This window comes from Anopheles maculipalpis, chromosome 2RL, assembly GCF_943734695.1.
Source record: "Anopheles maculipalpis chromosome 2RL, idAnoMacuDA_375_x, whole genome shotgun sequence".
In the NCBI taxonomy this organism is placed as follows: domain Eukaryota; kingdom Metazoa; phylum Arthropoda; class Insecta; order Diptera; family Culicidae; genus Anopheles; species Anopheles maculipalpis.
In genome coordinates, this window is record NC_064871.1 from 92,694,631 (window position 1) to 92,721,154 (window position 26,524).

General features: G+C 47.2%; 9 protein-coding genes across 10 annotated transcripts in view; 3 read left to right on the forward strand and 6 right to left on the reverse strand.

The window, feature by feature from the left end:
* LOC126568217 (26S proteasome regulatory subunit 7) overlaps positions 1 to 26,524 on the reverse strand; it is a 277,427-nt gene that overhangs the window by 165,120 nt on the left and 85,783 nt on the right. The gene's annotated exons all lie outside the window — the stretch shown is intronic.
* The window catches only part of LOC126568448 (uncharacterized), a 271,865-nt gene that overhangs the window by 104,069 nt on the left and 141,272 nt on the right, over positions 1 to 26,524 (reverse strand). The gene's annotated exons all lie outside the window — the stretch shown is intronic.
* Positions 870 to 2,530, reverse strand: LOC126568539 (uncharacterized protein CG16817). The gene is made up of 4 exons (XM_050225034.1): positions 2,427 to 2,530; positions 1,731 to 1,814; positions 1,109 to 1,368; positions 870 to 1,018 (listed from the first exon to the last, which is right to left on the reverse strand). The coding sequence occupies exons 1-4, from the start codon at positions 2,459 to 2,461 to the stop codon at positions 870 to 872; spliced, it is 528 nt and encodes a 175-aa protein (XP_050080991.1). The 5' UTR covers positions 2,462 to 2,530.
* On the forward strand, positions 3,524 to 5,031 carry LOC126568202 (kynurenine aminotransferase). The gene is made up of 3 exons (XM_050224643.1): positions 3,524 to 3,665; positions 3,727 to 4,114; positions 4,198 to 5,031. The coding sequence occupies exons 1-3, from the start codon at positions 3,529 to 3,531 to the stop codon at positions 5,026 to 5,028; spliced, it is 1,356 nt and encodes a 451-aa protein (XP_050080600.1). The 5' UTR covers positions 3,524 to 3,528; the 3' UTR covers positions 5,029 to 5,031.
* LOC126568558 (cytochrome c oxidase subunit 5A, mitochondrial) lies at positions 5,111 to 5,675 on the reverse strand. The gene has a single exon (XM_050225056.1). It carries the CDS (start codon positions 5,663 to 5,665, stop codon positions 5,207 to 5,209), a length of 459 nt encoding a protein of 152 aa, XP_050081013.1. The 5' UTR covers positions 5,666 to 5,675; the 3' UTR covers positions 5,111 to 5,206.
* LOC126568350 (syntaxin-18) lies at positions 6,347 to 7,440 on the reverse strand. Its single transcript, XM_050224811.1, has 2 exons — positions 6,620 to 7,440; positions 6,347 to 6,539 (listed from the first exon to the last, which is right to left on the reverse strand). The coding sequence occupies exons 1-2, from the start codon at positions 7,427 to 7,429 to the stop codon at positions 6,351 to 6,353; spliced, it is 999 nt and encodes a 332-aa protein (XP_050080768.1). The 5' UTR covers positions 7,430 to 7,440; the 3' UTR covers positions 6,347 to 6,350.
* On the forward strand, positions 8,341 to 12,402 carry LOC126567996 (transketolase-like protein 2). Its single transcript, XM_050224390.1, has 4 exons — positions 8,341 to 8,527; positions 10,417 to 11,788; positions 11,906 to 12,132; positions 12,218 to 12,402. Exons 1-4 carry the CDS (start codon positions 8,421 to 8,423, stop codon positions 12,393 to 12,395), a joined length of 1,884 nt encoding a protein of 627 aa, XP_050080347.1. The 5' UTR covers positions 8,341 to 8,420; the 3' UTR covers positions 12,396 to 12,402.
* Positions 15,212 to 22,684, forward strand: LOC126568652 (protein mini spindles). Its single transcript, XM_050225166.1, has 7 exons — positions 15,212 to 16,303; positions 16,389 to 19,846; positions 19,992 to 20,381; positions 20,523 to 20,712; positions 20,784 to 21,636; positions 21,826 to 21,884; positions 22,387 to 22,684. The coding sequence occupies exons 1-7, from the start codon at positions 15,212 to 15,214 to the stop codon at positions 22,681 to 22,683; spliced, it is 6,339 nt and encodes a 2,112-aa protein (XP_050081123.1). The 3' UTR covers position 22,684.
* The window catches only part of LOC126568656 (NACHT and WD repeat domain-containing protein 2), a 7,494-nt gene continuing 6,436 nt past the window's right edge, over positions 25,467 to 26,524 (reverse strand). Inside the window, exons 10-11 of the mRNA XM_050225171.1 lie at positions 25,780 to 26,524; positions 25,467 to 25,694 (exon numbers count right to left, since the gene is read on the reverse strand). The exon at positions 25,780 to 26,524 is cut by the window's right edge and continues 908 nt beyond it. Coding sequence (XP_050081128.1) covers positions 25,467 to 25,694; positions 25,780 to 26,524 — 973 coding nt within the window. The remainder of the gene's footprint in view (positions 25,695 to 25,779) is intronic.

Sequence of the window (26,524 nt, forward strand, 5' to 3'; positions counted from 1 at the left end):
CGGCATCCTCATCACGTGCCCCATCAGCCATCGTAACCTGTCGGTTTTGGCTATCGTCAGGATATCAAAGATAGTCCTTAGCTAGCACCCGCCATACAAAAATGGCGAGTGCATTGGCGTCCTCCGTCAGCATACCTTCAGCAGGATCAGAAGGATTTCGTATGTAGAATCACATTTTTTTTCAAAATTTCCTCGAAACTCGGAATACCATCTCTCTACTCCCAATGAAAGAAGGGACAACACGAACAGGAAGTATTATGTTGCGTTCCCAAAACTCAATTTGTTTTGTATTTCTTGTTTTTATTTTCTTGACTGGCATCCGAGTTTTGCTGTCGGTCCGGTGTTGATTTGTGTGTGTACCTTTTTTTGGGATAATTTCTATAGTAGTATTATTGTATGGAACACTCTCTCTCTCTCCTTTCGCCCCTCACAGATCGCGCTCCTACTCTCATTCCCTCATTGCTTTCCTACATGCCTGTCCCCATACCTCCCTCCCCACTCTGCCCCTCGTATTCCGCGTAGTCAAGGAGAAGAGCGCCATTTTGATCCTTTTTACTCCTACTACTACTATACCATCACCTTTTCCTCCTACTACCTTCTATTAAACCATTTTGTGTGTGTGTGTGTCCTGTGTTTACACTAATTCTAGATGATCCTGAATGTGACGCACGCACGCTGCTGCTGCTGAAGAGATGGCAATTTGTTATGTTTTGCTTTTGCTTTATTTTTTAAACAAAACAACTTTTCGCGCTATACAACAACGACGGGACGACACATGATCACGCGCCGCCATATTACACAGTATGGCCGCCCTTGCGAGACACGGCAGGGGCGGGAGTGTGGCGAGTAGGGGGAGATGTGGTCATAATTTAAGCATCCGTCAGCCCCGGAATACAATCATCGTCCGAATCGCCCTCCTCCTGCCCGTCGATTAGGTCGTCGAACGAGAAATCTTCCTTCTTCTTATCGTAGCTCTGCAGAAAATCGGACAGATTATTGTCAACCATGCCTTGACCACCTGTGCGTGAAGAGTGAGAGATGAAACCATTGTTAAGTGAAGGTGTCCTTTTTAAACAAATAAAGCAAACAAACGAAAGATTACACTTACTTTCTTCATCATTGGAGCCCTCGTCCTCCCATCGGTTAAAGTCCACCTTCAACCAGTGTGGTTTGGTTTTGTCTTTGATCAACCGTGGCCAGTAGGGTGCTTCCGGATCCGCTTTGGCAATAACGAACTCGATGCAACGCTTGATATTCTTCGTTGCAACTTTGTCCGGATTGATTTTGCTGTAAAATTCTACATTTAGTTCGTACTTTTTGCCTTCCGGCTTTCCGACTCCGCTAAATGTCAGCGAGTCCTCGGTGAATCTGTAACAAAAAAAAAAAAACACACACACAAAGGGTGGAGAAAAATAGAACTATTAAAATAACAAACACACACAGAAAGAGGGAGAAAATAAACCAAGGATCATCAGCCGTTGCTACGATACGGAACGATCATCAATGGTTAGAGCACACTATTTTTGTACGCCAACGGTCCCCGTTTCTCGAATATAGACTAGTGATGGGAAATCTTCATTTTTCCCGGAGTAAAATCCGGTACTTACTTCGGATTTCTCCGGAGCATACACCGGTACGTCATAATCGGACTGGATTCACTAATCCACTCCGCAGTTCCCCCCACTAGAACAAACCGGTCTCGTTACTATAGCTACACAACGCGCACTTACTTGATCTCCGGCTCGGTACATTCGACGTTTAACGTAAGGAATATGACTTCACTCCGCTGGGCCCAGACGGCAGGTGGTGGTACACTGTCGAAAGGTAGGAAATAAATACAAAACCAATTAGAATTTAAATCAAACCACATTGCACATCATCACCAACCCATCCATCCATGCTGTTTATGCCGTGCTTCTTTAACCTGCTGGTGCCGAATTGCGCGACTCTGACCGCACTAGGGTCGTAACCCTTTTGGCGGCCCCCCATACCCACCTCAAGCCCACTTCTACTGAACCCGTTTTTCCTTCACTATTCCGGCCCAGCACAATGTGAAAACACAATCATGGAAGAGGCGTAAACGGAACGACGGTGCAAATCGATAAAAATGGACGCCGGGTTCGGACCAGGTGGGGGGAGGGTGAATCATGAAAACAGGAAGAATAGTTTCTGCCGCTAAGAAGAACGGCGATGAAAAGGAAAAGTGGGAAAAAAGTATACCAAAACGCACACAAACACAAACACACACACACACAGTAGGTGCAAAAAAAGTCGGCAGGTTTAGCATTAGCAGAGGCTACTAGCAAAGAAGAAGTGGTGGGGGACGGGGTAAACCTCGTTGTTTTATCGCATTTGCGGACCGCTTTTCCGGAATGTCCCGGAAAGCAGTGCGGCATCTTTACCCCCCAAACACACACAATACTTACGCTGATTCAGTAGTCATATTAGCGTCTTTTGTCATTAACCGGAACGCGTCTTTCTTTGCCGAACAAGAAACAGTACTTCCGCTCGAGACCGCGCGACACTTGCGTTTTAGAACTTTTTTTTTCTTTCTTTCTTCACTCCCGTTTGTCGAACGACGGGGTCTAGCAGGATGGGACAGGGTTGCTGCTATTCGCTGCACCGCTTTTGGGGGAACTGTCAAAGAAAATCTATACCCTTCAAACCAACTCCAACATGTGCGTTTTTCTGGGTACGGGAATGGCGTGTAAAATTTCGATACCGGTTCTTAGTTTTTCTCTCATGGCATGTGTTTGCTGTGAGCGGGAAACGCGACTGAGAACAGACACACGTTCCAAAGTGTTCAACCGATGCTGGTACGATCGGTTTATGGGGGTTGGCTTCATTGCTTAGACGTGCTTTTGAATGCAGAGCAGCTTTGTTGAAAATTAAAACAAAACAGGGACCTTTTTTTTCAACAAATTTTCAGAAAAATTAGAGCAATTTTTGACTGAAAAAGGTCAAACCTTTGGTGCAGTTTCTTTAACCAAAAATGTTGAAGTTTGCTTAGTCAAAAATACTTCTTTGTATTACGAATTGATTTCTTCGGAATGCTTGCTTTAGATCAACACAAAACCAATTTTATCTTGTTTTGTGAACAACTGCTTATGTTTGTTATCAATCCATGTTAATTTCGTCTTTCCCTTGCTGAGTTTTTTTTTTATTTACAAACAAGCCTTTATAAGTAGATTTGAATAAAAACGGATTCTTTTGTAACTATCTTGATAACATGTTCGAATATTTATACAGATTTCAACAAGCTTCTTCTCGCACCACTTTGACCAAAGATAAGCCACGCACATCACGCATAGGCGAAATGAAAAAAAGCAACAGCAGCAACAACAAAAAAAAACCGCAATAGTCCACCGCAATGATGACGACGTTGATAAATCGCGAACGTTAGTTGCGCGCCTGTCTTATAATCATCGCCCCCCTCCAATCACGCGCTCTTGAGTGGTTTTTAGTTTTTGTTTCTTTTTCGAAAACCCTTTTTCTTCTCAAAATTCTCCCCCATATAAAACACACTGAATGCTCTGTCAACGGACTGGGACGCTTGTGGGGCACTTGTTGGCTCGACAGACCGTTCGCTCACTTGCGGTAAGAACAATGTCAACAAATAAGTTCGATCTGCCTGCGCGGTACCAGGGATCAACGAAGAGTGTGTGGTAAGCCGTATGCCAGGCATTATTTTTCACCAGATTCTAATATCTGTTTCTACCTTTGTAGGGTAGAATATATCCAGCTTGCCCTACAATACAAACCTCTCAATCTTGGCCAAGGATTCCCAGACTATCATGCACCGAAGTATGCACTGGATGCATTGGCTGCCGCCGCCAACAGTCCCGATCCGTTGGCGAACCAGTATACGCGCGGATTTGGCCATCCGCGACTCGTGCAGGCGTTAAGCAGGATGTATTCGGGGCTGGTCGGAAGGACCATCAATCCGCTAACCGAGATACTGGTGACGGTTGGTGCGTACGAAGCACTGTACGCAACGATTCAAGGTCACGTCGATCAAGGGGACGAGGTCATTATCATTGAACCGTTTTTCGATTGCTATGAACCGATGGTTAAAGCTGCTGGCGGTGTGGCACGTTTTATACCGTTGGTGCCGGTAAGAAAAAGGTTCCGGAGGGGGTTAAGGGAATCTTCTTTGCCACTTACAAACTTATCTTGTTTGCTATAATTTTTCAACAGACCGTTACCGGGCGTACGATCTCGTCGGACGACTGGAAGCTGGATCCGATCGAGCTGGCCAAACTGTTCAACGAAAAAACGAAGATGATTATCATCAATACGCCGCACAATCCGCTCGGGAAGGTGATGAGTCGCCAAGAGCTGCAGATGGTGGCGGATCTATGTGTCCAGTGGAATGTTCTGTGCGTTTCGGACGAAGTGTACGAGCATATGGTGTACGCTCCGTTCGAGCACGTGCGCATCTGCACGCTTCCGGGCATGTGGGATCGTACGATCACGATCGGTTCGGCGGGCAAAACGTTCTCGCTGACGGGCTGGAAGATTGGGTGGGCTTACGGGCCGGAAAGTTTGATGCGCAACTTGCAGATGGTACATCAGAACTGTGTGTACACGTGCGCAACCCCGATACAGGAAGCGATCGCCGTTGGGTTTGAAAAGGAGCTCGATCAGCTGACCAGTCCGGATTGCTACTTCAACAGCATCTCGACCGAGCTCGTGTCGAAGCGTGATTATATGGCCCGATTTTTGGAGGACATTGGGATGCACCCGACCATTCCTCAGGGTGGATACTTTATGGTGGCGGACTGGTCAAATCTAGCCGATAAGGTGGATCTGTCGCAGGAAACGGATCGCTACAGTGACTATCGGTTTACCAAATGGATGACGAAAACGGTCGGACTGCAGGGCATTCCACCGTCCGCTTTTTACAACGACGAGCACAAAGCGCTCGGGGAAAGCTTTGTCCGTTATTGCTTCTTCAAGCGGGATGATACGCTGGAACGTGCTGCCAACATTTTAACCGAATGGAAGAACAAAACAAAGACGAATTAGATTTGTTTTTCGGGGTTTAGGAAAATACAAACATTGCCATTTGGTGTAATCAATAACAATAAACACACGCAAACGGACTCGGTTCCGATTATATAACAGCTGGCTGTGTATTTATTTAATATTGACAAAAAAGACCACGACTAAGCCCACACCACTAAGCACAAACACCAATTAAGATTTAGTGCATGTCGTACACCGATTTCAGTGCCAGCTCTGGCTGATCGTAGCCCAGCTCTTCCGGCGTGTCAATGCCGAGTTCCGTCAGGGTTGGGCGAATTTCCTGCAGCAGATACGGGTAGATTTCGTTCGTTTTGTCACCACACTTGTCCTTCACACCCTCCAGAAAGCGGATTGCCAGTGCGTAGTCGTTCAACCGACGACAGGCCTTCAGTGCGGACACAATGATTTTTGGCTCCGGCACCAGATCCATGCCGAGCAGATCGTTCATGGCCTTGCGCGCCTCCCAGCCATCCAGTTCCGGCCGGTTAAAGTACGCCTCGTAGCGGCTATCGAACTCTTCGTCGGTTTCGTTGCTGTGCGAGTGACGTACGGCGACCATCGACGATACACCACCACTCTTCAGCCCAGCGGCACTGCGAAGTCCACCCAGCACACGGCCAGCCGCAAAACGGAGCATCTTGCTGTGTTTTTGAAACGGGGATGAATGCGTTAATTGTACTTAAAACACAAAAGAGCACCCAGCAACGACTCACACGATAGGGGTTTTTCGGGAACGGTGGAGAATCAATATGCACACCCAACCAATACAAGTGTTAAGTAATCGAAAGCAAGGCAAAATTTGCACCCCCCGTTTTTTTCTGGCTCTTGTCGAGAATGCCCCTTTTGACAACTCTGGTGACAGTTATCGATTGTCAATGGACACTTGGATGGGGTGAATAAAGCCTTTTCAGGTTCCCATCGCTATAACAACCTTGCGCAACAGCTGATGTGCAGTAGTGATTGAGTGAGTTCAATCTTACTAATGAGTGATTTAAATAAACCCCTCACAAAGAGTTTTTAAAACTCTTTTGTGATTCAAAACGTAAAGTTTTAAAAACTCTTTCAGGAGTGTAATCAACATAGAGCTTTGAAAACTGTGTTGCGGTTCAAATGTTGCGGTTATGAGAGCCAAGACGTCGGCTACTTCCGGAGAGAGTTGTTAAAATAATAAAATTCCTATCGTTAAGTTAGTTGGATAAAATGAAATCCTTGAAAAGATTTGTTATTTTCATCACTAATGTGTGAGTTTTTCCTTTCCGCCAGATTCCACCAAGATAAAGATGAAAATCCGTGTGGGTTGTACCCCGCGATCTTCTTGCATTTTATTCATTATACCAATCCAGGAAAAGTAACGTAAATGACATCACAATAAAAAAGAACATTACCCAAACGCGCAGCCCAGCATTGCGCTGTATCGCTTGCTTTATCTGCTCGTTCGCGTCCTTCATGTTTTCCGTCGTGCCTATAACATTCGTCGCGATTCGATCGATATCGGTGTTTTGTAGCGTTACCTACGGATTTAGAAAAAAGGACAAAAAACCCGCCACATTAGCATACATAGTAAGTTTCTGGTACCTCCCAAATGTCTTACCTTCTCGGTGAAGATATCTTGCAACTGTGTGATATCGGCCACATTGCGCTGAATTTGTTCTACCTCCTCCGAGAGCCCTTTCAGTTCGTTGTACAGCTGCACGTTTTCCGACTCGAACATCTGTATATCTTCCGGGCTAAGGTCATTGTTTTCGTACTCCTCGTACATGCTGCTGTCCTGCATGTCTTCCACCGTTTGGGACATCGATTTGTCGGCAGCGGCACTACGCGAACCGTCCCCACTTTCCACCCGTGTACGTGATTCTTTTTCCTGTGGCACAACATCCAGCAGTGGCTTTGTGTACGGGTCGGTTTTCATTTTCGGCTGCAGCTTAATGTACTGTAACGTTTCTAGCTGGCGCCGATGGCGGAACTGTTTCTGTTCCTGTGCGATTTTGCGTATTCCGTTCGCATACTCGTACAGACTATCGATCACGAGGGCTAAAAATTCCTTCACCTGTCGGTCCGTTTGCAGTGCGTTGCATTCGTGCCTTAAGCTCGCTATTAGCATTGCCGCATCGGCTAGTGTCTTTTCCGTTTCACGATCAATCAGATCCCGTTCATCGTTCGTCATTTGGGGAGCGGAATTTTTCAGATGCTCCGCCAGCTGCATGTAGGCCACCCGATTCTCTAGCAGAAAGTTGCGCAGCAACGTTACCTGCTGTTTGAGCGTTTTGGCCTTTCCCCATACCTCCGGTGTGGCTTTCTTTTTCTGCAATATCCGGTTCTTGTCCAGCTGGGGGATGCTGTGAGGTGGCAGCTTAAGGCGTACCGTTTTTACGGATGCTTTAAATAGAGACGTAATGTCCATGATGATGTACTTTTGCACTGCGGTACTGCGGTTTCAAAACAAATACGTACGCTGTCAGAATATTGTTTACGTGTGCTTTGTGGGGGGTGGGGAGGGTGCAACATAAAAACGTTCGCGTTTATAGTCGGTTTTGGTGAGATCGAAATGTGATCGGGGTGGGAAAAGTTGGCTTGAACGTGCTGCAGCCGGCTTTTGCCGGTACGGCGGGGGGGGGGGAGGAATTATTTAAAATGTTTTTAAGTTATTTTTATTATTCAACTAATAATCTTTCACTGCATGAGAAAAACGCATTCTATTTTACTGTATAAAATGGCCTTCTTCCATATTGCAAGCCAGATAGAACCGACAGTACAAAATCTCCAAAAATATAATCACTTGTTACAGAAGCATTAAAGTAACCCGCGTTTGGTGCTAAAGTTAGCCAAAGAAGTGGAGCGAAACGACACTAAAAAGTACGTAAATAGGTTTCTTGATTGTCGACGACAGAATAATGAGAAATCGTGTGCGTTTTTTTATCAAAGCCTCATCATGTGTTAGTGGTTGTGACCGGTAAATCAGACGAACCGGCAAACGATTGTACGGACGCGGCGTTGTGTTGGTTCCTGCAATGGAACTACAGTTCGTATCGTGCTTAATGCAGCAGGAGCAAATAATGCACCAAGAAGCATTGGAGGTAATGTTTATCTTTATTCATTACAACACATAATACAAGGTTTTAATTAAAACTAATTAGCAATTCCTTTACTTGTAGAACACATGAAATAATCGGTTTTAATACAATCTAATGGATGCTCGCGTAGGCTTCTTTGTTTGAGGGTCACTGTAGTAGACAGTGAGCTGGAGCGCCACCAAAGGCATGCATCATCACGGTAGGGTCGTTCAGTAGAGGTTAAAACTTCATCGCAGCGAGAACCGAATCGGCCGCACCGTACCGTCGCACCGAAATATTGACCCTTTCTACAGTGAATATCGTATATTTGCAACAGCAACAATGCCGACCTACCACAAGCCAGAAGCTAAAACCATCCAGGAGCTTAAGGATATCGCTCACAAGCTGCGTATCGATTCGATCAACGCAACGCAGGCGTCAAAATCTGGGTAAGCAAAGGGACGGTGGAGGGAACGACTGTAAAGGGCACTGTGGGATGGGGTGGAATACAGTGGAAAAAACACGAGGCATGCAGACTCGTTGCGAATTGCTGGATAAAATGGCTCCATTTTGTTGTGACATGCTGGAGTGTGTGCGTGCGTGTGTGTGTGTGTCTGGATGTATTTAAAAAGCGACAAAAAAGGGAACAGGAATTGGGCCCTTTCACTACCGCCTTTCGCTACTAAACTTTCATATCCGGTCACTGGACTTGCTCCAGAAAACGGGCTTGTTTTGTTGGAAACCACGTGCTGTGGCGTCTGGAAGGAAAACGGGGGTAAGCAGGTCAAATATCATCCTTTCCTGCACGTGAGACAACACGAGGGCTCGTCTATATGCGGCCTGCAATACGCGGCGCGGGTCACGAATGTGAAAGGCGCGTCGGTGTGTAGGCACATTATTTTAGAATGTCCTTCTAAGCCCCGCCGAAATCAAGTCCCTCTGTGCACAGCGCAACGCACGCAACAGTACAGACCGCACGGCAGCCAATGTATGCCGTGTTGTGGTTTCATGGTCGTCACATTTCGAAAAAAAAAACAGTCGATCGAAGCGATCGAATCGGAGCAAGCAAATACTGCGATCGCATGACGCGTGTACAGGCCTTTTTTATTTCGAAGGTCAGAAAGAGGTCAAACGGTCGGTTTTAGCGTTCCACTCCGTCCTCGTCGTCGTTGCCGTCATATCAGGCTCCGTATGCTGATGATTGGTGGAGTTGGCTGGAATACAGTGTCGAACGCAACAATAAGATTGCCCTTAGGATTACTTTTAGAAGCATGGCATGGCAGAATTAGAAACATGCTTCCACGAAGGTTAGGAGTAAGGAGTGAATATCCAAATACGTGATATCAGCAAGTCTAGTGAGCCATTCGATGGCGGGCATGATCCTCGGAGGTCGTTAAGCCAAGAAGAAACATGCTTCCACTGTTAGGCAAGACGCAGCTGTACTCCCTTCTTCAGGCCATGGTGTCCAATCAATTGACAGGACTGAAAGGACATTCTTGGACCTTGATCCTTGCTGAGATCAAGCCTTGTGTCTTGTCTCAGGCGGATTGAGAATGGAAACCTGTGCCGGGTGTTTCTCACAATAAATTACCATTTCAACAACATCTCCCTGTGATTGAAATATTCGAATCGGACTGGATTCGATTGAGATTTGATAGAGATTTTATACGATTAGGATTCTATACAAAAGCAAACGGGCAATTGGTTTGAATACTAGGATACAGGCCTTCCTAATGAAATATCCTTTAAATCTGTCTTAAAAAAGAAGCACTTAAATAGTCACTCACGCTGGCGTTAGAAAATGGCTATCGAATCCGGATTGTTACCTCACAGGAAACAATCATACAAAAAATGCATGACTTAGCAGATCGTTAAACAACTACAAGGAATGCAACATAACTTTCAACACCCTCCGGATAGAAGGGTGACCTTATTGTTGTGTTCGACACTGTATATTTTCACACATACATAGCTCTCTAGCTAAAAAGGACAAAAAAACGTAAATGACGCAAGAAGAAGATGCCCGCGGATGTCGGACTGACTGCCCGGGCATGATTATTGTTCATTGCATGATCGGATTACGTTTGGCGTGTTGTTGTGTGCGCCCCAATCAAGGTTGCCATAAAGTTGCAAAAGGAGCAAAATAAATTCAGTGAGTCAAGTATAAACAATTGATAACTGGTGTTCCGGCACGCTCGCCTGCAAACACGCCCGCTCAACCGTTACGTGCCGCGATATGATGGACACTTGAGATCCGAGTTGTTTGATTTGAAGTCATTTAGGTGAATTTTATCTTTCTAACCTTCATTATTTGTTTTTTTCTTCTCTTTATTGTCAGCCATCCAACGTCATGTGCTTCGATTGCGGAAATCATGTCGGTGCTGTTCTTCAACACGATGCGGTACAAACTCTCTGCTCCGCGCGATCCTTCCTCCGATCGCTTCATCCTGTCGAAGGGCCATGCTGCCCCGATCCTGTACGCGGCCTGGGCCGAAGCCGGCCTGTTCCCGGTCGAGGATCTGATGAATCTGCGCAAGATCGATTCGGATCTGGAGGGTCATCCGACACCGAGACTGAACTTCATCGACGTTGGTACCGGTTCGCTCGGTCAGGGTGTGGCCGTCGCTTGCGGTATGGCGTACGTGGGCAAGAACATCGATAAGGCTGACTACCGGACGTACGTGCTGGTTGGGGATGGTGAATCGGCCGAAGGTTCGATCTGGGAATCGCTTCACTTTGCCGGATACTACAAGCTGAACAATCTTTGCGTCATTTTCGACGTGAACCGATTGGGGCAGTCGGAAGCAACTTCGCTCCAGCATCAGATGGAGGTGTACCGGAAGCGACTGGACGCGTTCGGATTTAACGCAATCGTCGTCGATGGACATGATGTGGAGGAGCTATGCAAAGCATTCTTCGAAGCATCCACCACGACCGATCGTCCGACCGCGATCATTGCCAAAACGTACAAGGGCAAACATTTCCCCAACATTGAAGATTTGGAAAACTGGCACGGAAAGCCCTTGGGCGATGCGGCCGACGGTGTGGTGGCACATTTGCAAAAATTGATTCGTAACTCCGGCCCGATCGCTCTCGCACCACCATCACCGCAGAAAGAAAATGCTCCCAAGGTGAGCATTAAGGGGATCGAACTGGCCACACCACCGGCCTATCAGAAGGGTGAACAGATCGCTACCCGACTCGCTTACGGTACAGCGCTAGCGAAGATTGCCATGAACAACGATCGCGTTATTGCGCTGGATGGAGACACGAAAAACTCTACCTACTCGGACAAGCTGCGCAAAGCGTTCCCGGAGCGATTCATCGAGTGCTTTATTGCAGAACAGAATTTGGTCGGTGTGGCAATAGGTGCGGCTTGCCGCGATCGTACCGTAGCGTTCGTGTCTACCTTTGCTACCTTTTTCACCCGTGCCTTCGATCAAATTCGTATGGGTGCGATTTCGCAGACGAATGTTAACTTTGTCGGTTCGCACTGTGGCGTGAGCATCGGTGAGGATGGACCGAGCCAGATGGGACTGGAGGATATTGCGATGTTCCGTGCTATCCCGGGCAGTACCGTTTTCTATCCGGCCGATGCCGTCAGTACGGAGCGAGCGGTTGAGATGGCGGCCAACACGCCGGGCGTCTGCTTTATCCGTACCTCGCGCCCCAATACGGCCGTTATTTACGAAAACGATGAGAAGTTTGAGGTAAGATTCATTTTATTTTAAAAATCTCGGGATACCCTGTACTAAAGTCTTTGTCACATTAATGTCCTTGTTGAACTAATGTCTTTGTTTTGTAATGTCACACTCTCCCATCTTTAGATTGGCAAATGCAAGGTGGTGAAGCAAAATGCAAACGATTCCGTGCTGCTAATCGGTGCCGGTATCACACTGTACGAAGCGCTGAAGGCTGCCGAAGAGTTGGAAAAGAGCGGTATTCACTGTCGCGTAATTGATCCATTCACGGTGAAACCGTTGGATCAGGAAGGAATCATCCGGAATGGTGTTCAGTGTGGTGGACGTGTCGTTGTTGTTGAGGATCACTACAAGTAAGTATCGCGGACCACGTGGGATGATGGTTTGCTGGCTGATTAGTCCAACTAATTCTAACATTCTACCCTACCATCAAAACAGGCAAGGAGGTCTCGGAGAAGCGGTCCTGTCTGCCCTTGCCGAACAGCGCAATTTTGTCGTGAAGCATCTCGGCGTTGAAAAGCTGCCCCGTTCTGGTCCACCCACCGTGCTGGTGGATATGTTTGGCATTTCGGCACGATCCGTTGCAGCTGCCGTACAGGACATCATCAAGATGTAAAACATAACACCCTCTGAAACGTGTGCCCGCGCCGTATCGAATCTTTAACACTGCCCCATGATCATGTTGATCGGTGGTGGTATTTCTTGACTTAATTTTTGTTTTTCTTTTCAATATTCGCTTCGTTTATAATTTTTGCTTTTGGAATGTGGGGTTGTTTTGTTTTTTTTTTTTGTTGGGGATATTGAATACTAATATGAGAGAATCAAGAGGGTTACTACTGTTGCTGTTAATCCTCTCTAAATTTCCCATGTACATCATCTGGGCCTCTAATCATATCCGGTAACAGATTGGGGAAGGGAGATCGTTGTGTATCGAAGAGTGCCGAGAGCAATTGCGCGAAATAATAATCGTACAAATAAAAAGATGTAAAGAAGTTTACACGAAGAGTTGTGTTAAGGTTATTTCACTTGAAGGAAGAAATTTGAAGCACAACTCTCGTAAAAGTTCTCCATGTCACTATTCCCAAGATTTTCTGGGCGATCAACATCTCTACAAGAAAACATCGGCAAGGCCTACCTCAATCGCTTTCATTTCGATATCTTTAAGGATAATCTTACGTTCAACTGGTGCATGAATAGTTCATTGTTCGTCAATGCATTAAACGTGTCACCGCGGTCAATAAATAACTTTCATAAACAACGAATAGACCAGAAAAAACCATTCCTTGCTCGTTTAACGGTTTTTTCAATATTTTACAATTGTCATCACAAAACTGAAACGCCTGAACTAGCTACCATAAACTGTACCTACGCAAAATCAAAATTTGAAAGATTGAGCGCTCTCGCTCTCGCCATTTCTGTACACAAAACCGTTTCGTCCGCTCCGTACTGGCTGCTGCCTGCTGTTTGAAGAAAACGGAACACACACACACTGCGCCAACGAACAGAAAAAGCAAAAGCGCTACAGATCGCGCAGTGCGTGTACGTTTTCGCGCTGATTGTTTCCGTTTTTATTGTCGTTTTATGTTTTGTTTGTTGGTAGTGTTTTGAAACCGCATTTATCGTGAACAATTCTCAACCAACCTGAACGAAGGGTGGTGGTTTTCCGTCTTTCGCCTTAACCCTAACGCCATACTGCGCCGATCGCACAATCGAAGCGGCAGCGGCACCCGTCGAACGCCATTCTGTGTCGCGGATCGCGTAAAACTCGTTGGAGTTTGCCACTGATTGTAGCAAACGACACTGTTTTGGAATATTGTCTCCAATGAATCATCCTACGGCTGGGCTAAGACGGCTCTCCTTGTAATCAAACCATCCCAGGAAGGAGCAATAATTGGGTAAGTTTGGGACCACAAAAAGGAATGCACTTTTCAGCGGTTGAATAGGTGGAGAAACGGCGCGGTGTGGTGTCGTTCGCTCTGTTTTCGTAAGCCACCGCAACTGATTGACAGAGATGAAGATAGGAGTGACGAAATGCCTGTACCCTCTTGTGCATTTCCTCGGAAGAAACACAGAGCAGACGGAGCGCGTGTGTGCGAAGGGCCGGAAGGCGGAAAAAAGAGGAAAATGCGCCGCGAGCTTTTACGGCAGATCCGTTCCGATTTTTGAACCATTTTTACCGAGCAAAGAGAGCACAGAGTAGAGTTAAAGAGAGAGAGAGAGAGCTAGGGAGCGAACGAGCGAGCTAGCGCTAGAGAGCAGTGCAATGGTGTTTTCCTGCTGGCAGGCTGGATCTTCCGTCTGTGGAAATTGCATCGAAAATAGGCTAAAATCGGGTTCAACCCACCCAATGGGTACGCACCAGGTGAGGATGAGTTGGAAAAGATTTGGAATTCAATGCTCGATCGTCACCATTGGGGCATCGAAACGCAGGAAAAGCGTATAAAGTGAGCGCGCCTTTCGGAAGTGAAACTGTGTGTTCAAGGTGGTGTGTTGCTGCTGCTGCTGCTGCGACGGTAAAATCGATATACAGCATGAACTTGACGACGCGCGTCGTGCGCCTACTATGATTCTAGATTTGGTGCGACCATCAAATCCAGCCATACAAAAGGCATCGGATCTACGTTCGTCTCGATTAAAATGGATTTTGCTTTCCGGTGAAGGCAATCCGGGGCGGAACACCTTGCTTAACAAACGGCTTTTTAGGTGGCTCGTCTTGGACAGTCAGGCCTGTCCTGTTGACAGAGTGCTGTCGAATCATCGAAGAGGAGAAAGTTTTAGGTTCGTTGGCTGGGTGGCTTTTGTGTAGTGTTGGGTGTATCTGTTCATGTTTCATGAAAGATTCATGAATCTCTAAAGATTTGTTGTACTGCTTATCCATCTCTCCTTGTTGTCTCTTTGTCTCGTCTTTTGCGTGTCTATTCTTGATGTAAATAACTCTTCAATTAAGATTCATACGTATGACTCTTCCAAAAATAATCATTAAGAACAACACTGCTTTAGTGCGTTATTTTCTCCTTCCTATCCAACCCGTCGGCGCCGAGCAGCAGCAGCATACTGGGTACTGGGAAAAGAAAACGAGAAAGGCCCCCAATTTCCTGCTAGCACAAAGCATGTCATTCTCCAATACATCGTGGTGTGCCTCTTATTCCGTTGCTAGGAGAGATTGATGATGGTGACGGATTTTTGATTAAAAAGAAAGGCAAAAAACTAATTTTCTTTTCTCTCCGTTTACCCTCTTGCTTTCTTTTTCGTTCCAGACCTGCCATCGCTAGCTGTACGTGTAAATCTGGGTTTATAGTGCGAGTTTGCGATTGGCCGGGACGTGTGACCCGCGCAGCGAAAGTTTGGTGGGAAGAATAATTTAGTAAAATTAAATAACTTCCACGTGTGAAACAAAAGCAACAATCGAGAAGTACCCATAACGCGTGTACCATGGAGGAGGACACCGAATACAAGAAGCTACCGATCGATGAACGGTGCGTGCACAAGCTGTGGAAGGCCCGCGTCGATGGGTACGAGGAGGCGGCCAAACTTTTCCGCACCATCGACGACGAAAAGTCCCCCGAGTGGAATAAGTATCTCGGGCTGATCAAGAAGTTCGTCATCGACAGCAATGCGGTTGCACAGGAGAAGGGTCTCGAGACGACGCTCGTGTTCGTGGAGAACAGTGGCAATGCGGGCAAAACGGTCGGCGAGGTGATGGGTGGCATCGTGACGAAATGTATCGGTGCACCGAAAACCAAAACGAAAGAGCTGGCAGTCCAAATTACGCTCATGTACGTGGAGATCGAAAAGCAGGAAACCGTGCTGGAAGAGCTGCTGAAGGGTACCGAGCAAAAGAATCCCAAAATAGTGGCGGCCTGTGTTAGTGCGATTACGCTCGCGTTGCGCGAGTTTGGCAACAAGGTAATGAACATCAAATCGATCGTGAAACGACTGCCAGCCCTGCTAAGCGATCGCGATAAGACGGTGCGGGATGAATCGAAGGCGCTCACGGTGGAGATTTATCGGTGGATTGGGGCAGCTTTCAAGTCGCAAATTGCTTCCCTGCCCGCCGTACTGTTGGCCGAGCTGGAGACAGAGTTTGAAAAGATTGGTAGCGAAAAAGCCACACCGGTGCGGTATTTGCGGTCACAGCAAGAGAAACAGCAACAGATTGCAGCTTCAGCGGTGGATGGAGCCGAGGGAGAGGATGATGGTGATGGGGTAGAAGGTGGTGGTGAGGCAGGAGATGAGATTGATCCGATGGATTTGATCGATCCGGTCGATATACTGTCGAAGCTGCCTAAAGATTTTTACGACAAGCTGGAAGCTAAGAAGTGGCAGGAACGGAAGGAATCTCTGGAAGCGCTGGAAACGTTGCTGCAAAACCCGAAACTACAGCCTGGCGATTATGGTGATGTGGTGCGAGCGCTGAAGAAGGTGATCACAAAGGACACGAATGTAGTGCTGGTCGCGCTGGGTGGCAAATGTTTGGCGATGCTGGCGAAAGGGCTGGGCAAGAAATTCAACACGTATGCCGGGGTAAGTAGCTAAACAACCGATGCAAAATGCCTTCGCGTTGAGTGCACAAAATAGTAATTAGTTTTATCGCCTTTTTTCTTCGTAGGCTTGCGTTCCAGCGATACTTGAAAAGTTTAAGGAGAAAAAATCGAACGTCGTTACTGCGTTGCGGGATGCGATCGATGCGATCTACCCCTCCACCACACTGGAAGCTATCCTAGAGGACGTCCTCGAGGCGCTGGGCAATAAAAATCCAAGCGTCAAAATGGAAACTGCCTCCTTCCTCGCCCGTTCATTCACCAAAACCCTACCCACGGCGCTATCGAAGAAAATCCTTAAACCTTTAATAGCGGCACTACTAAAGACGGTAAATGAACCCGATCCGGCTGTAAGAGATGCGGCGGCCGATGCGATCGGTACCGCCATGAAGCTAGTGGGTGAGAAAACGATCGGCCCGTACCTAACCGATGTGGACGCACTGAAGATGGCTAAAATAAAGGAATGCTGCGAGCGTGCTGTCATTACGGTCAAGATTCCGGCCGCTCGTAAAGAACGCCCAGCAACGGCACCAGCTAAGGCGGTTACGGCCATCAAGAAGGCACCATCGGAGACAAAAGTTGGAGCCAGCGCAGGAGCTGTTCAGCGTCCAGCAACGGCAGCAACCGTCGTTAAGAAGGTAGTTTCCGGGGGCGGAGGTCTGAAGAAAAGTGCTACCGGAAGCTCTCTGGGTGGAAGGGCCGGTGCGGGGGCTAAAGCGGGCTCATCTGCTTCATCCGCTCCAAACACGGAGAAAGATCTCTCACAGGAAGAAATCGACGAGCGAGCGAGTGAAATGCTTCCACCCGACGCTCTCGGTGGACTGGTGGATGCGAACTGGAAAACACGTCTCAGTGCCGTTGAGTCCTTTGCCGGAGCCATCGCTGGCCTCGACTCGAAACCGGGCTTGTCACAAATATTGCTACGCTCGTTGGGCAAAAAACCGGGCTTTAAGGATACCAACTTTCAGGTGCTGAAAGGAAAGCTAGACACGGCGCGTACTGTTGTGGAACGTTTCGGCATTACCACCACCACGGCCGATTACCTGCTAACGGATGTGACGGAGAAGCTGGGCGATGCTAAAAATGGTTCCGCTGCGGCAGCTTTGTTGACCGCGATCGCAGAAGGTGGCGCACGGTTAGATTACACCGTCCAGCGCGTAATGGAGTTTGCGTTCGAGCAGCAAAAATCTCCCAAAGTGCAGCAGGAGGTACTCGTGTGGGTAGCGACTGCGCTGCGCGAGTTCGGATTTCAAGTCGAAGCGAAAGGCCTGCTCGAAAGTGCTCGAAAGGCGGTGCAGAGTATAAATCCTGCTGTGCGTACCGCTGGCATTGCACTGTTGGGCACGATGTACCTTTTCATGGGCCAACCGTTGACAATGTTTTTCGACAGTGAAAAACCTGCCCTAAAGCAACAAATTATGGCCGAATTTGAGCGTTGTGCAGGACAGAAGCCACCACCGCCAACTCGTGGAGCAACCGCGAAATCAGGATCCGCAGGGGGAGATGACGAGGACGAGGATGGGGGTGGGGGTGGTGCCGAGGAAGAGTCCGCTCCGATGGTGAACGTGAACGATCTTCTACCCCGGATCGACATTTCTGGGCAAATTACGGAAGCGCTACTAACGGAACTATCGGACAAAAATTGGAAAACACGGAACGAAGGTTTGGTACGGTTGCAAACAATTATTGCCGAGGCAAAGCTTATCAAACCAACGCTTGGGGATTTGCCGCAGGTGCTGGCACAGCGGCTAGTTGACAGTAATGCAAAGATAGCGCAAACTTCGGTGGAAATCTGTCAGCAAATCGCGATTGCGATGGGTCCTCCTTGTCGGCAGTATGTGCGGGCGTTTTTCCCCGGCTTTCTCAAAGGACTCGGCGATGGTAAAAGCTTCATCCGAAGCGCCTGTCTAACGTGTATCAATACGTGGGGCGAGCAGGCTGGTTATAAGGATTTTTTCGATGGTGAAATGATTGCCGATGCGCTCAAGACTGGTAGTCCGGCGCTGCGAACCGAACTTTACGCGTGGTTGGCTGAGAAACTACCCAACATGCCTACGAAAAGCATCCCGAAAGACGAGCTGCTGGCCATACTGCCCCATCTGTACACGCATATTACCGATCGGAGTGCGGATGTGCGCAAAAACGCTAACGACGCTATCCTTGGGGTGATGATCCACATGGGGTATGATGCAATGGTGAAAGCACTGGACAAGCAGAAGCCAATCTCGAAGAAAGACATACAGGCTGCACTTGATAAGGCCCGGCCCAATCTCCCTGTGAAGCAGCTACCCCCTGCAAAGGCTGCACCACCACCGGAAGAAGCGCCTCCAAGCAAGGGTGGACTAAAGCTTAAGACACCGAAATCGGCTGGTGGAGCTGCTGCTGCCGGTGGTCGAATCGGACCAGGATCGGCCGGTTCCGACAAGTCCGGCGGTGCTGGTGGTGGATCGGGTGTTGGCAGTGCTGGCAGTGGAGGAGGCACCTCATCATCCCGCAAGAAGGAAGAGGATGCCGACTCCTTAGCACCTTTGCTCGCTGTAAACGGGCTCAAAAAGCAACGGTTTGTTGACGAACAGAAACTAAAAGTGTTGAAATGGACATTTACCACACCCCGGGAAGAGTTCTACGAACTGCTGAAGGAGCAGATGCAAACGGCCAACGTCAACAAAGCACTTATGGTAAACATGTTTCACGACGACTTCCGCTACCATCTGAAGGTGATTGATGCGCTGATGGAAGATTTGGCAACGAACGAGGAAGCACTTATCTGTAACCTGGACCTAGTGATGAAGTGGCTCTCGCTACGCTTCTACGACACAAATCCATCCGTACTGCTGAAGGGCCTAGAGTATTTGAATCAGGTCTTTCAACGACTCGTCGATCGGCAGTATATGCTGGCAGACATCGAAGGTAGCTCGTTCGTACCGCATCTTCTGATAAAGATCGGTGATCCGAAAGATGTCGTCCGGAATGGTGTGCGAACGCTTCTCCGCCAGATCTGCCTGCTTTACCCATTCTCGAAAGTGTTCGTTTTTATCATGGACGCACTGAAATCGAAAAATGCGCGCCAGCGTGCGGAATGTTTGGACGAGCTCGGTTATCTGATTGAAACGTACGGCCTAACCGTCTGTCAGCCATCGCAACCGGTTGCGCTGAAGGAAATCGCTCGCCACATATCCGACCGGGACAATGCGGTGCGCAATGCGGCGTTAAATGCAGTTGTGCAGGCTTACTTTTTAACCGGCGAGAAGATCTACAAACTGATCGGCCAGCTTTCCGACAAGGATCTTTCGATGTTGGATGAGCGTATAAAGCGATCGAAGAAGGCGTCGGTACTTCCGGGCAAGAAGCTGCCCCCCGGTGTGACCGGTGTACCGGGAGCTGACATTACGATTGTGGCAAAGGAAAGCATTGTGCCCGTTGCGCAGGAGGTGACGGTACATCCGGTGAGGGATGTGGATGAAGCGATGGATGAGGACGAAACGCTGATACCGACGCATGCGGACCCGGTGGCCGTACCAATGAAGTGAGTTTTTTCCCCCTTACTGTGTGTCTTTGTGTCTCTGTTTCTGGAGTGTGGATGTCTTATATACTTCTGTAAAACAACATTCTTCTAAGTAGCAGTAACTAAACTTGCGGGTGTTGGGGTATTATTTCCTTGCCTATTGTAGAATCATTGTACCCGAGCTTCCACAGCCGCGCGTTGTGAAGGGTCCGTTCAAGCTGGACGAGAATGTGATAGCGGATATCGAACGGAACTGGGTGAAGGCCGACGATCTCGGCAAAACCGTCCTAAGCCCGATGGATGATTCCTTCATCTACGACGAGCTGACCGTGTTTGCGGTGAATGGCGTATCATATCCGGAGGAGAAATTCCGCCAGCTTACCCAACGTAACCTGTTGCTATCGACAGCTGGCGGTGGACCTGGTGAATCGCCCGTTCATCATCGTCCCACGACAGCCACGACGACGACGACGACGACGGTGTCCAGTATTCGACCACCGCTCGATGGTAGCGGCCTGATACCCAAACCGAAACCTGCTCCTCCCGTCGTACCAAGGTATTAGGAAATTGATGGAACTCTTCTTGAATTTGTGTAGTTTTAGAAACATAGACGTAATAGATTGGTTCTCAATTAACAATGTACTGAGCAAAGTTTACAAAACATTCTATTATTTTTCTTCTGATAATTTCTTTGCAGTTTGACCGATGCTCTCCCGAAGATGGATCAGAATTTGGTGCGCATTATTCGTGGAATTGGAAACACGGACAGTTTTGCTGCACATGCCGCCTTAAACGAGCTAACCGATATCATGCAATCGCCGGAGAAACAGGCCGTGCTGCGAGGCTATGAAGAGATGTACATACAGCACGTACTGCAGCAATTTAAGGTATGACCCCGATAGTTGTCCAGCACTGTGCATCAACTAAACTTCTACACCCATTTTCAAATCCATTTCAGAACATCCAGCAAAAACCGATCGCCGAATCGATGAACATATATCAACCATTGCTCCACAGCATCTTCATGTTTTTCGCCTCCAAATCGCTCGGCAAGCATCTATCGATAGTGTCCATTAAAAACATAATCTCCGTGCTGCTGGGACTGATGGCGGACAACCGGCTGGTAACCGGTATCGACGATGCACAGTTCGTCAAGGTGGTAAATGGCATCTGTCTAAAGATACTGGACCGTACCAACTTCACGTACATGAACTGTGCACTCATCCGCTTGCTGAAGGAATCCTGCCAGACTAGTTGCTTGCCAAAGTTTACCGATCTGCAGATGAAGTGCATCTGGCGCAACGTGAAGGTCATACCGGATCGGTTGGCCGAGCTAGACTATGAGGCTGTGCTGCTGGAAGTGCACGAATTTATGCTTGCCCTCCCGTCGACCTGGTGGCAATCGCGCCCATCCGATATGCCGCTCCGAACGGTGAAAACGATCATTCACAATATGACGAAAATTAAGGGTAACGCTATACTGCAGCATTTGAATACGATACCGACACGTTCGGAGCTACACTCGTACGTGTTGCGCATTCTGAAGAACATCAACAAGGATGCAACCGGTGGTACGGTGGCTGGAGATGGTGAAGCGGGCGGTGGTGGTTCGTTACGATCAAGCACCGGTGGCATGATGGTTACCGCACAGAACAATGCACTTAACAGCGACAATAACAACCATGGCGGTACGCGCAGCAGTATGATCGGTGGTGGTGATGGGGATGGTAACGGTCCGGTGGTTGGTTCCGAATACCAGAAGTATATTGCCATCAATGCGAGCGTTGAAAGTGGCGCCGATGGTAGTAAAGGTATGTCGTCACATTCGCAAGATATGGAAAAACCCTAGTCTGGCAGTGACAAGTCAGGCTTACAGTGATCGCCAAAAAAATAAGACAAGCTGCTTAGCTTTTTGAAAAGCGGATATAAAAGTGGTCTTACATTATTGGCGTATATAAGACACAATAATAAATTCATGTTTTATATTTTTGTTTCTCCAGGTGGTCCAGAAAACAAACAAAATCCCGAATTTTGGATGGCACGACTCAATTATCTAACGGTAAGTGTTTCCTTGGATGGCTTTAAACGAGAACGTGGCGCGAAAGACGCATATGTGCAGATGAAGTGAACTACTTGGATTGGATGGAGGATTTGCTTTGTAATCTGGTTTTTCGTTTAAACATTTACTTATTGAAGGCAATCGTTGGCCTCGTACCGTTGTTGATTGTACTTTTAACCGCCACTAGAACGTACCTTCGAATGCAGGATTGAATGTACAACGATGTTGATGATTCCCTCCTGTACACGTTCGTTCCAGACCAATTCGAAAAGGAAGGATGACTGTTAATAAGGAAAGAAAGTAGCTTCCATCTCACAATCGACTAAACCTCTTGGCCAGTTTACTGAACCACATAAATTCAAGTGAAAAGAATCGTACGCTGAAGAGAAGAACTTTAAGGCCTAATGTTGCCGTCATTTTCTGTTTGACATATTTGTGAAAATAAGATTATAAATATGTATTTCTGTGTGCTCTACTAATGACCGATGGTTTAATGTTTTAGAAAAAGACTACCGTCGGACAGCCAAATCGCGGGAGCATCGTCGGCGCAACCGGCACACAGCTGTCGATAGACGGGACGGGAACGACGCTCGGCGGCAGCACGACGACGGTACCCGGTGGTATTATTACGGACGAGAATCTGAATCTTAACCAAATGCAGGGCAGCAAGTTCAGCATTCGTCGCGGACTGGAGGGGCACGAGACCACCCTTACCGGAACACCCGTTGGCGGTGGCATGACTTCACAGCGTCGCGAGCTGTTGCAGCAAAAGCTGGAACAGCTCAAGCAGCACAAGTGAGCTGTCCCTTGCTGTGGATGCAAAAGAGTCTCTAGCGTGGGTTTGTGTGCGTGTGTGTCAGATATAGTGTAATCCAATCGCGACAGGTAGGGATTAGCATAAACATGTTTCGTTAGGAGTTCTACAGGTTAGGTCGCGAAAAGCGACTTCGCGCCCCCTTTTGTTAAATTCAGCAAACCGATATTAAATCTGTGCCACTCTCTCTTTCTCTTTGAAGTTGAGGACACATACACACACGCGCGAATATATTGCACGGAAACGGAAATACTCATCCAATTAAATTTCTCCCATTGCCCATATTTACCCACCACCCAACTCCCCTCCCTCTTAGCGCACAATCGATAATCGAGGACACAGCAGCATCCAAGATGCGATTTACCTCCTCCCCGCTGCAAAAAGTAAGAAAAAGAAAAGATTCCCAGTTTTATTAGTTGGGTTTTACGACTGAACGATCAAAAGTGTGTTTGTGTGTTTTTGTTAGAGGATTTTAAGTTTGTGTCACCAATACTAACACATCATTTTGGCTCTAAGTATCCTGTGCTTTTATTTTGGCGGGTTCCTTAGTACATCTGTTTGGAGCACACACACACACATACACACCGATATCCATACACTACTAGCAAAACAAACACACGTGTTAATAGCTGTAAGTCCATTTTTATCCATTTCAACAGGTTAACTGAGTTAGGTTACTTTGAAAACGGTGTTTTTAAATTATTCTTAGGCGTAATACATTCGTGGTGGCGCTCGTAAACCCGAGGTATAATGTTGGTCTTGATTTTGAATGTATGCCTTCTCGCGAAACGAACGTTAAAAATATAGTACCTTGTTTTTTTTTTTATCGAATAATACAGAACTACAAAATACTGCTACTACATACATACATTCATCAATCATCCGTTTTCAACGGTATGCTAAAAAAGACTTGCGGATTATATATACACAACACATTACTTAAAACTTTCACCTCCCGAACGAACGGAAATTATATTAGCAAACAAAAATGTGAAAAATCTGAATATACACATATACACCAAACAGGCGTACCGAGCGCACAAGCGCTAGTTAAGCCTTTCAGCAACCAAGTTAAACCCACTTGCGGTAGGGATTTGTTACGTTTTTGTTGAACACAGTTGTGCGCGTGCGCGTTTACTACCACCATACGCTCTGCACTCCATGACCTACTATAATTGTACACGTTAATCTGTAACTTTTGCCACGCCAGTTTGAATGCGCTTGTAAAAGACGGTTTGTTTTGGTTATTTTTTTTTTTTGTCAGTAGAGGAGACATAGCAAGAATTAGTGAAATGAGCTGCAGAAAGCAGTGTGTACAAAGGAGACATTTTTTTGTGTTATCTCTCTTTGTATTGTATTAGATCAGATTACACAAAACAAAATTCGACGTTCCTGTGTTGTGATGGTACCGAAATCAATTAAAAAAACCAATGTCTCTTGGGAGTAAGGAGAGCAGGACCAGAGAGAGAGAGAGAGAGAGATAGAGAGAAAGAGAGCGTGAGAGGCAATATACGAACGGATAGCATTCAACACACACAGTAAACAGTCTCACAAGAATTGCTTAACCTGATGAAATTAAAAAATAAAAACAAAAAAAAACTATATTTGAATAATATTAATTCATGTAAAATGGTGGTTTTGCTTTTGTCGATATTCATCCGATAATTAGGCTAACATTTAATTAAGGAGTAGTTAAGTTAGAGTTTCACCCCTTACTCGGAAGTAGAGGATCAGTTGACCATATAACCAGAGCGATCATTAGTCTACAAGCACCAACGATCATCACCATTGAGGAGGACAGTTTGTTAGATAGGTGGATCAGGTGGAGTCGAGCCTACGCATGAACATCCAAACAACAATATGTTGAAGAAATGCAGCACTGAGCCGAGTTTCTTGAGAATCGATTAGAAGTTTGAACATACTAGTCCTCTGGAAGCAATAAACGGAAAGGATCAGTATTCTAGAATAGAAACGAGCCGTCAAACCTAGATATGATGGAGCAATTTTATTGACAGGACGTTCAGCTTTTCTCTGAACAACACTCTGCAATGTCTTTTACGAGGGCTTGCTGAGCTATCCCAGAGTAAGGTTAGAGTTAGAAGCAAATGAGAATTGTTGGAACTAGTTCCTCAGAAGATCAGATTCATGATTTTCTACATCGGCGAGGATCATTATACAGCAGCTCTGCTGCAATTGTTTGGAAGGATCTCTTTCAGATTCGAGAGAAGTTTCCCCTTTACCTTCCCTATGGATGTCGGTCCCACAGTGTAGAAGTGCTTTCCCGCTCCGTTGGAAGAAGCAGTGGGAATCGTCGCTGGTTGAACTCAGTTCCGCGTCTAAAACTTCTCCTGGTTAGTCCAGGAATGAAGGTTAATTCTCCGACCCTAGCGAAACTGGTGACACCCGTCGACCCAACACGTTGTTAGTAGATACGCGGATCCACTGGTAGGAAGTACTCCTGGTCGAGCCTAGAAAAAGCATCTCCACTTCTACGGTCAACACTTCTAATCGGTTAAAGTCCCGGATAAACACGCACCAGCAATAGTTTAACATGTGAATTTATTTTTTGCAATATGGAACAACTTGTTGATCTTAAGTACATGAAAAAAGGACCGTTACGCTGCAGGATGCGATAGTTTCAAGAGAAACAGCCTAAACTGTCGTGCCGTTTTTGCTAAATTGTGCTAAAAAAGCGTTTCTCTCTACTGAAAAAAGGATATGTTGCTTCTACGCCTGCAGACGTTGACGGTCAACTACAAAACTCTAGTCTATTCCCCATCCTCTGCTATCACGGTAGGTTCCGGGGTCGTTTCTTTTGTTCCTGCTTTATCCCCATTGGCGGTGTTATTGCCACCGTTGCCACCACCACCCCCATCATCTTCCTCCTCGTCCTCATCGTCATCCATCGGTGTACCGAAGCGTGTTGAAATCGAGGCTAAACGCATTGCCGCCTTAAATCGAGCGGAAGCTTTCTGTTTTGCGAGCTTTTTCTTCCACTGTTTTGAAGAAGAAAGAAAAAAATGGGAGAATTAATTTTAGTTGCTGCTGCTGAAAGCGGGTTTTTTTTCCATAGGGGCCTACATTTGCATCCCGTGACGGTAGCTCCTTGAGGAACTGTTGCATTTCATCCTTCTTCGGATCGGCAATGGCAAGCACGGAGATACACCCATCGACCGTACCGAGCACCAGGCTGCGTCCGTCCGACGTACTTCGGATCGCCGTCAGTTCCGCCTGCATACGATAGTTGGCAATCATTTCGGCATCGTTGGTGCGGAATACTCGCAGCGTTTTGCGCCCACTGTGATAGTACAGTACGTACTCGTCCGTCGAGGTGAACATGCAGATCACCGTAAACACACCTTCGGCCACCTTCGGGATGAACGTTTTCACCGTCGAACCCTTCTTAAGCTCCAGCAGTTCGAGGCCACCGCGGGATGGTGCGTACAAACCGAACTTCCCATCCGTTGTACAAGTGCCGCTCCATTTCGGGATCGAACGCACGTGCTTCTTCGTCTTGATGTCCATAATGCTACCCTTCTCGTTCGTCAGAACCGCCACCTGGGTGGGTTTGTGTGGCAACGGTAGCAGCGAAACAATTTCCTTAATGTTGCAAGTACGCAGCGAAATGCGGTGCATAAAGATTCCGGTCGCGGCGCTAAACACGGCGATCGCATCCTTTCCGTTCTTGTCGGTGGAGGCGCACAGGATGTGTTGTCCATCGGCGGAAATGACGGCACATCGGAACGGTAGCCCGGGAACAAGGCGTACGGGATAATCGTACGAGAAAACAATGGCCCCGTCCGGTAGACTGCGCACAATGGCATGA

Coding starts and splice junctions, on each gene's coding strand:
- LOC126568539 (XM_050225034.1), bottom strand. CDS start 2,461: ATGACAAAAGACGCTAATATGACTACTGAATCAGC. Junction 1,815..2,426: donor AATATGACTACTGAATCAGC/GTAAGTATTGTG, acceptor ACCTTTCGACAG/TGTACCACCACCTGCCGTCT. Junction 1,369..1,730: donor TGTACCGAGCCGGAGATCAA/GTAAGTGCGCGT, acceptor TTTTTGTTACAG/ATTCACCGAGGACTCGCTGA.
- LOC126568202 (XM_050224643.1), top strand. CDS start 3,529: ATGCTCTGTCAACGGACTGGGACGCTTGTGGGGCACTTGTTGGCTCGA. Junction 3,666..3,726: donor GGATCAACGAAGAGTGTGTG/GTAAGCCGTATG, acceptor CTACCTTTGTAG/GGTAGAATATATCCAGCTTG. Junction 4,115..4,197: donor GTTTTATACCGTTGGTGCCG/GTAAGAAAAAGG, acceptor ATTTTTCAACAG/ACCGTTACCGGGCGTACGAT.
- LOC126568558 (XM_050225056.1), bottom strand. CDS start 5,665: ATGCTCCGTTTTGCGGCTGGCCGTGTGCTGGGTGGACTTCGCAGTGCC.
- LOC126568350 (XM_050224811.1), bottom strand. CDS start 7,429: ATGGACATTACGTCTCTATTTAAAGCATCCGTAAAAACGGTACGCCTT. Junction 6,540..6,619: donor AAGATATCTTCACCGAGAAG/GTAAGACATTTG, acceptor CTAAATCCGTAG/GTAACGCTACAAAACACCGA.
- LOC126567996 (XM_050224390.1), top strand. CDS start 8,421: ATGCCGACCTACCACAAGCCAGAAGCTAAAACCATCCAGGAGCTTAAG. Junction 11,789..11,905: donor AAAACGATGAGAAGTTTGAG/GTAAGATTCATT, acceptor TCCCATCTTTAG/ATTGGCAAATGCAAGGTGGT. Junction 12,133..12,217: donor GTTGTTGAGGATCACTACAA/GTAAGTATCGCG, acceptor CCATCAAAACAG/GCAAGGAGGTCTCGGAGAAG.
- LOC126568652 (XM_050225166.1), top strand. CDS start 15,212: ATGGAGGAGGACACCGAATACAAGAAGCTACCGATCGATGAACGGTGC. Junction 19,847..19,991: donor CCGGTGGCCGTACCAATGAA/GTGAGTTTTTTC, acceptor TGCCTATTGTAG/AATCATTGTACCCGAGCTTC. Junction 21,637..21,825: donor TGGCGCCGATGGTAGTAAAG/GTATGTCGTCAC, acceptor TTGTTTCTCCAG/GTGGTCCAGAAAACAAACAA.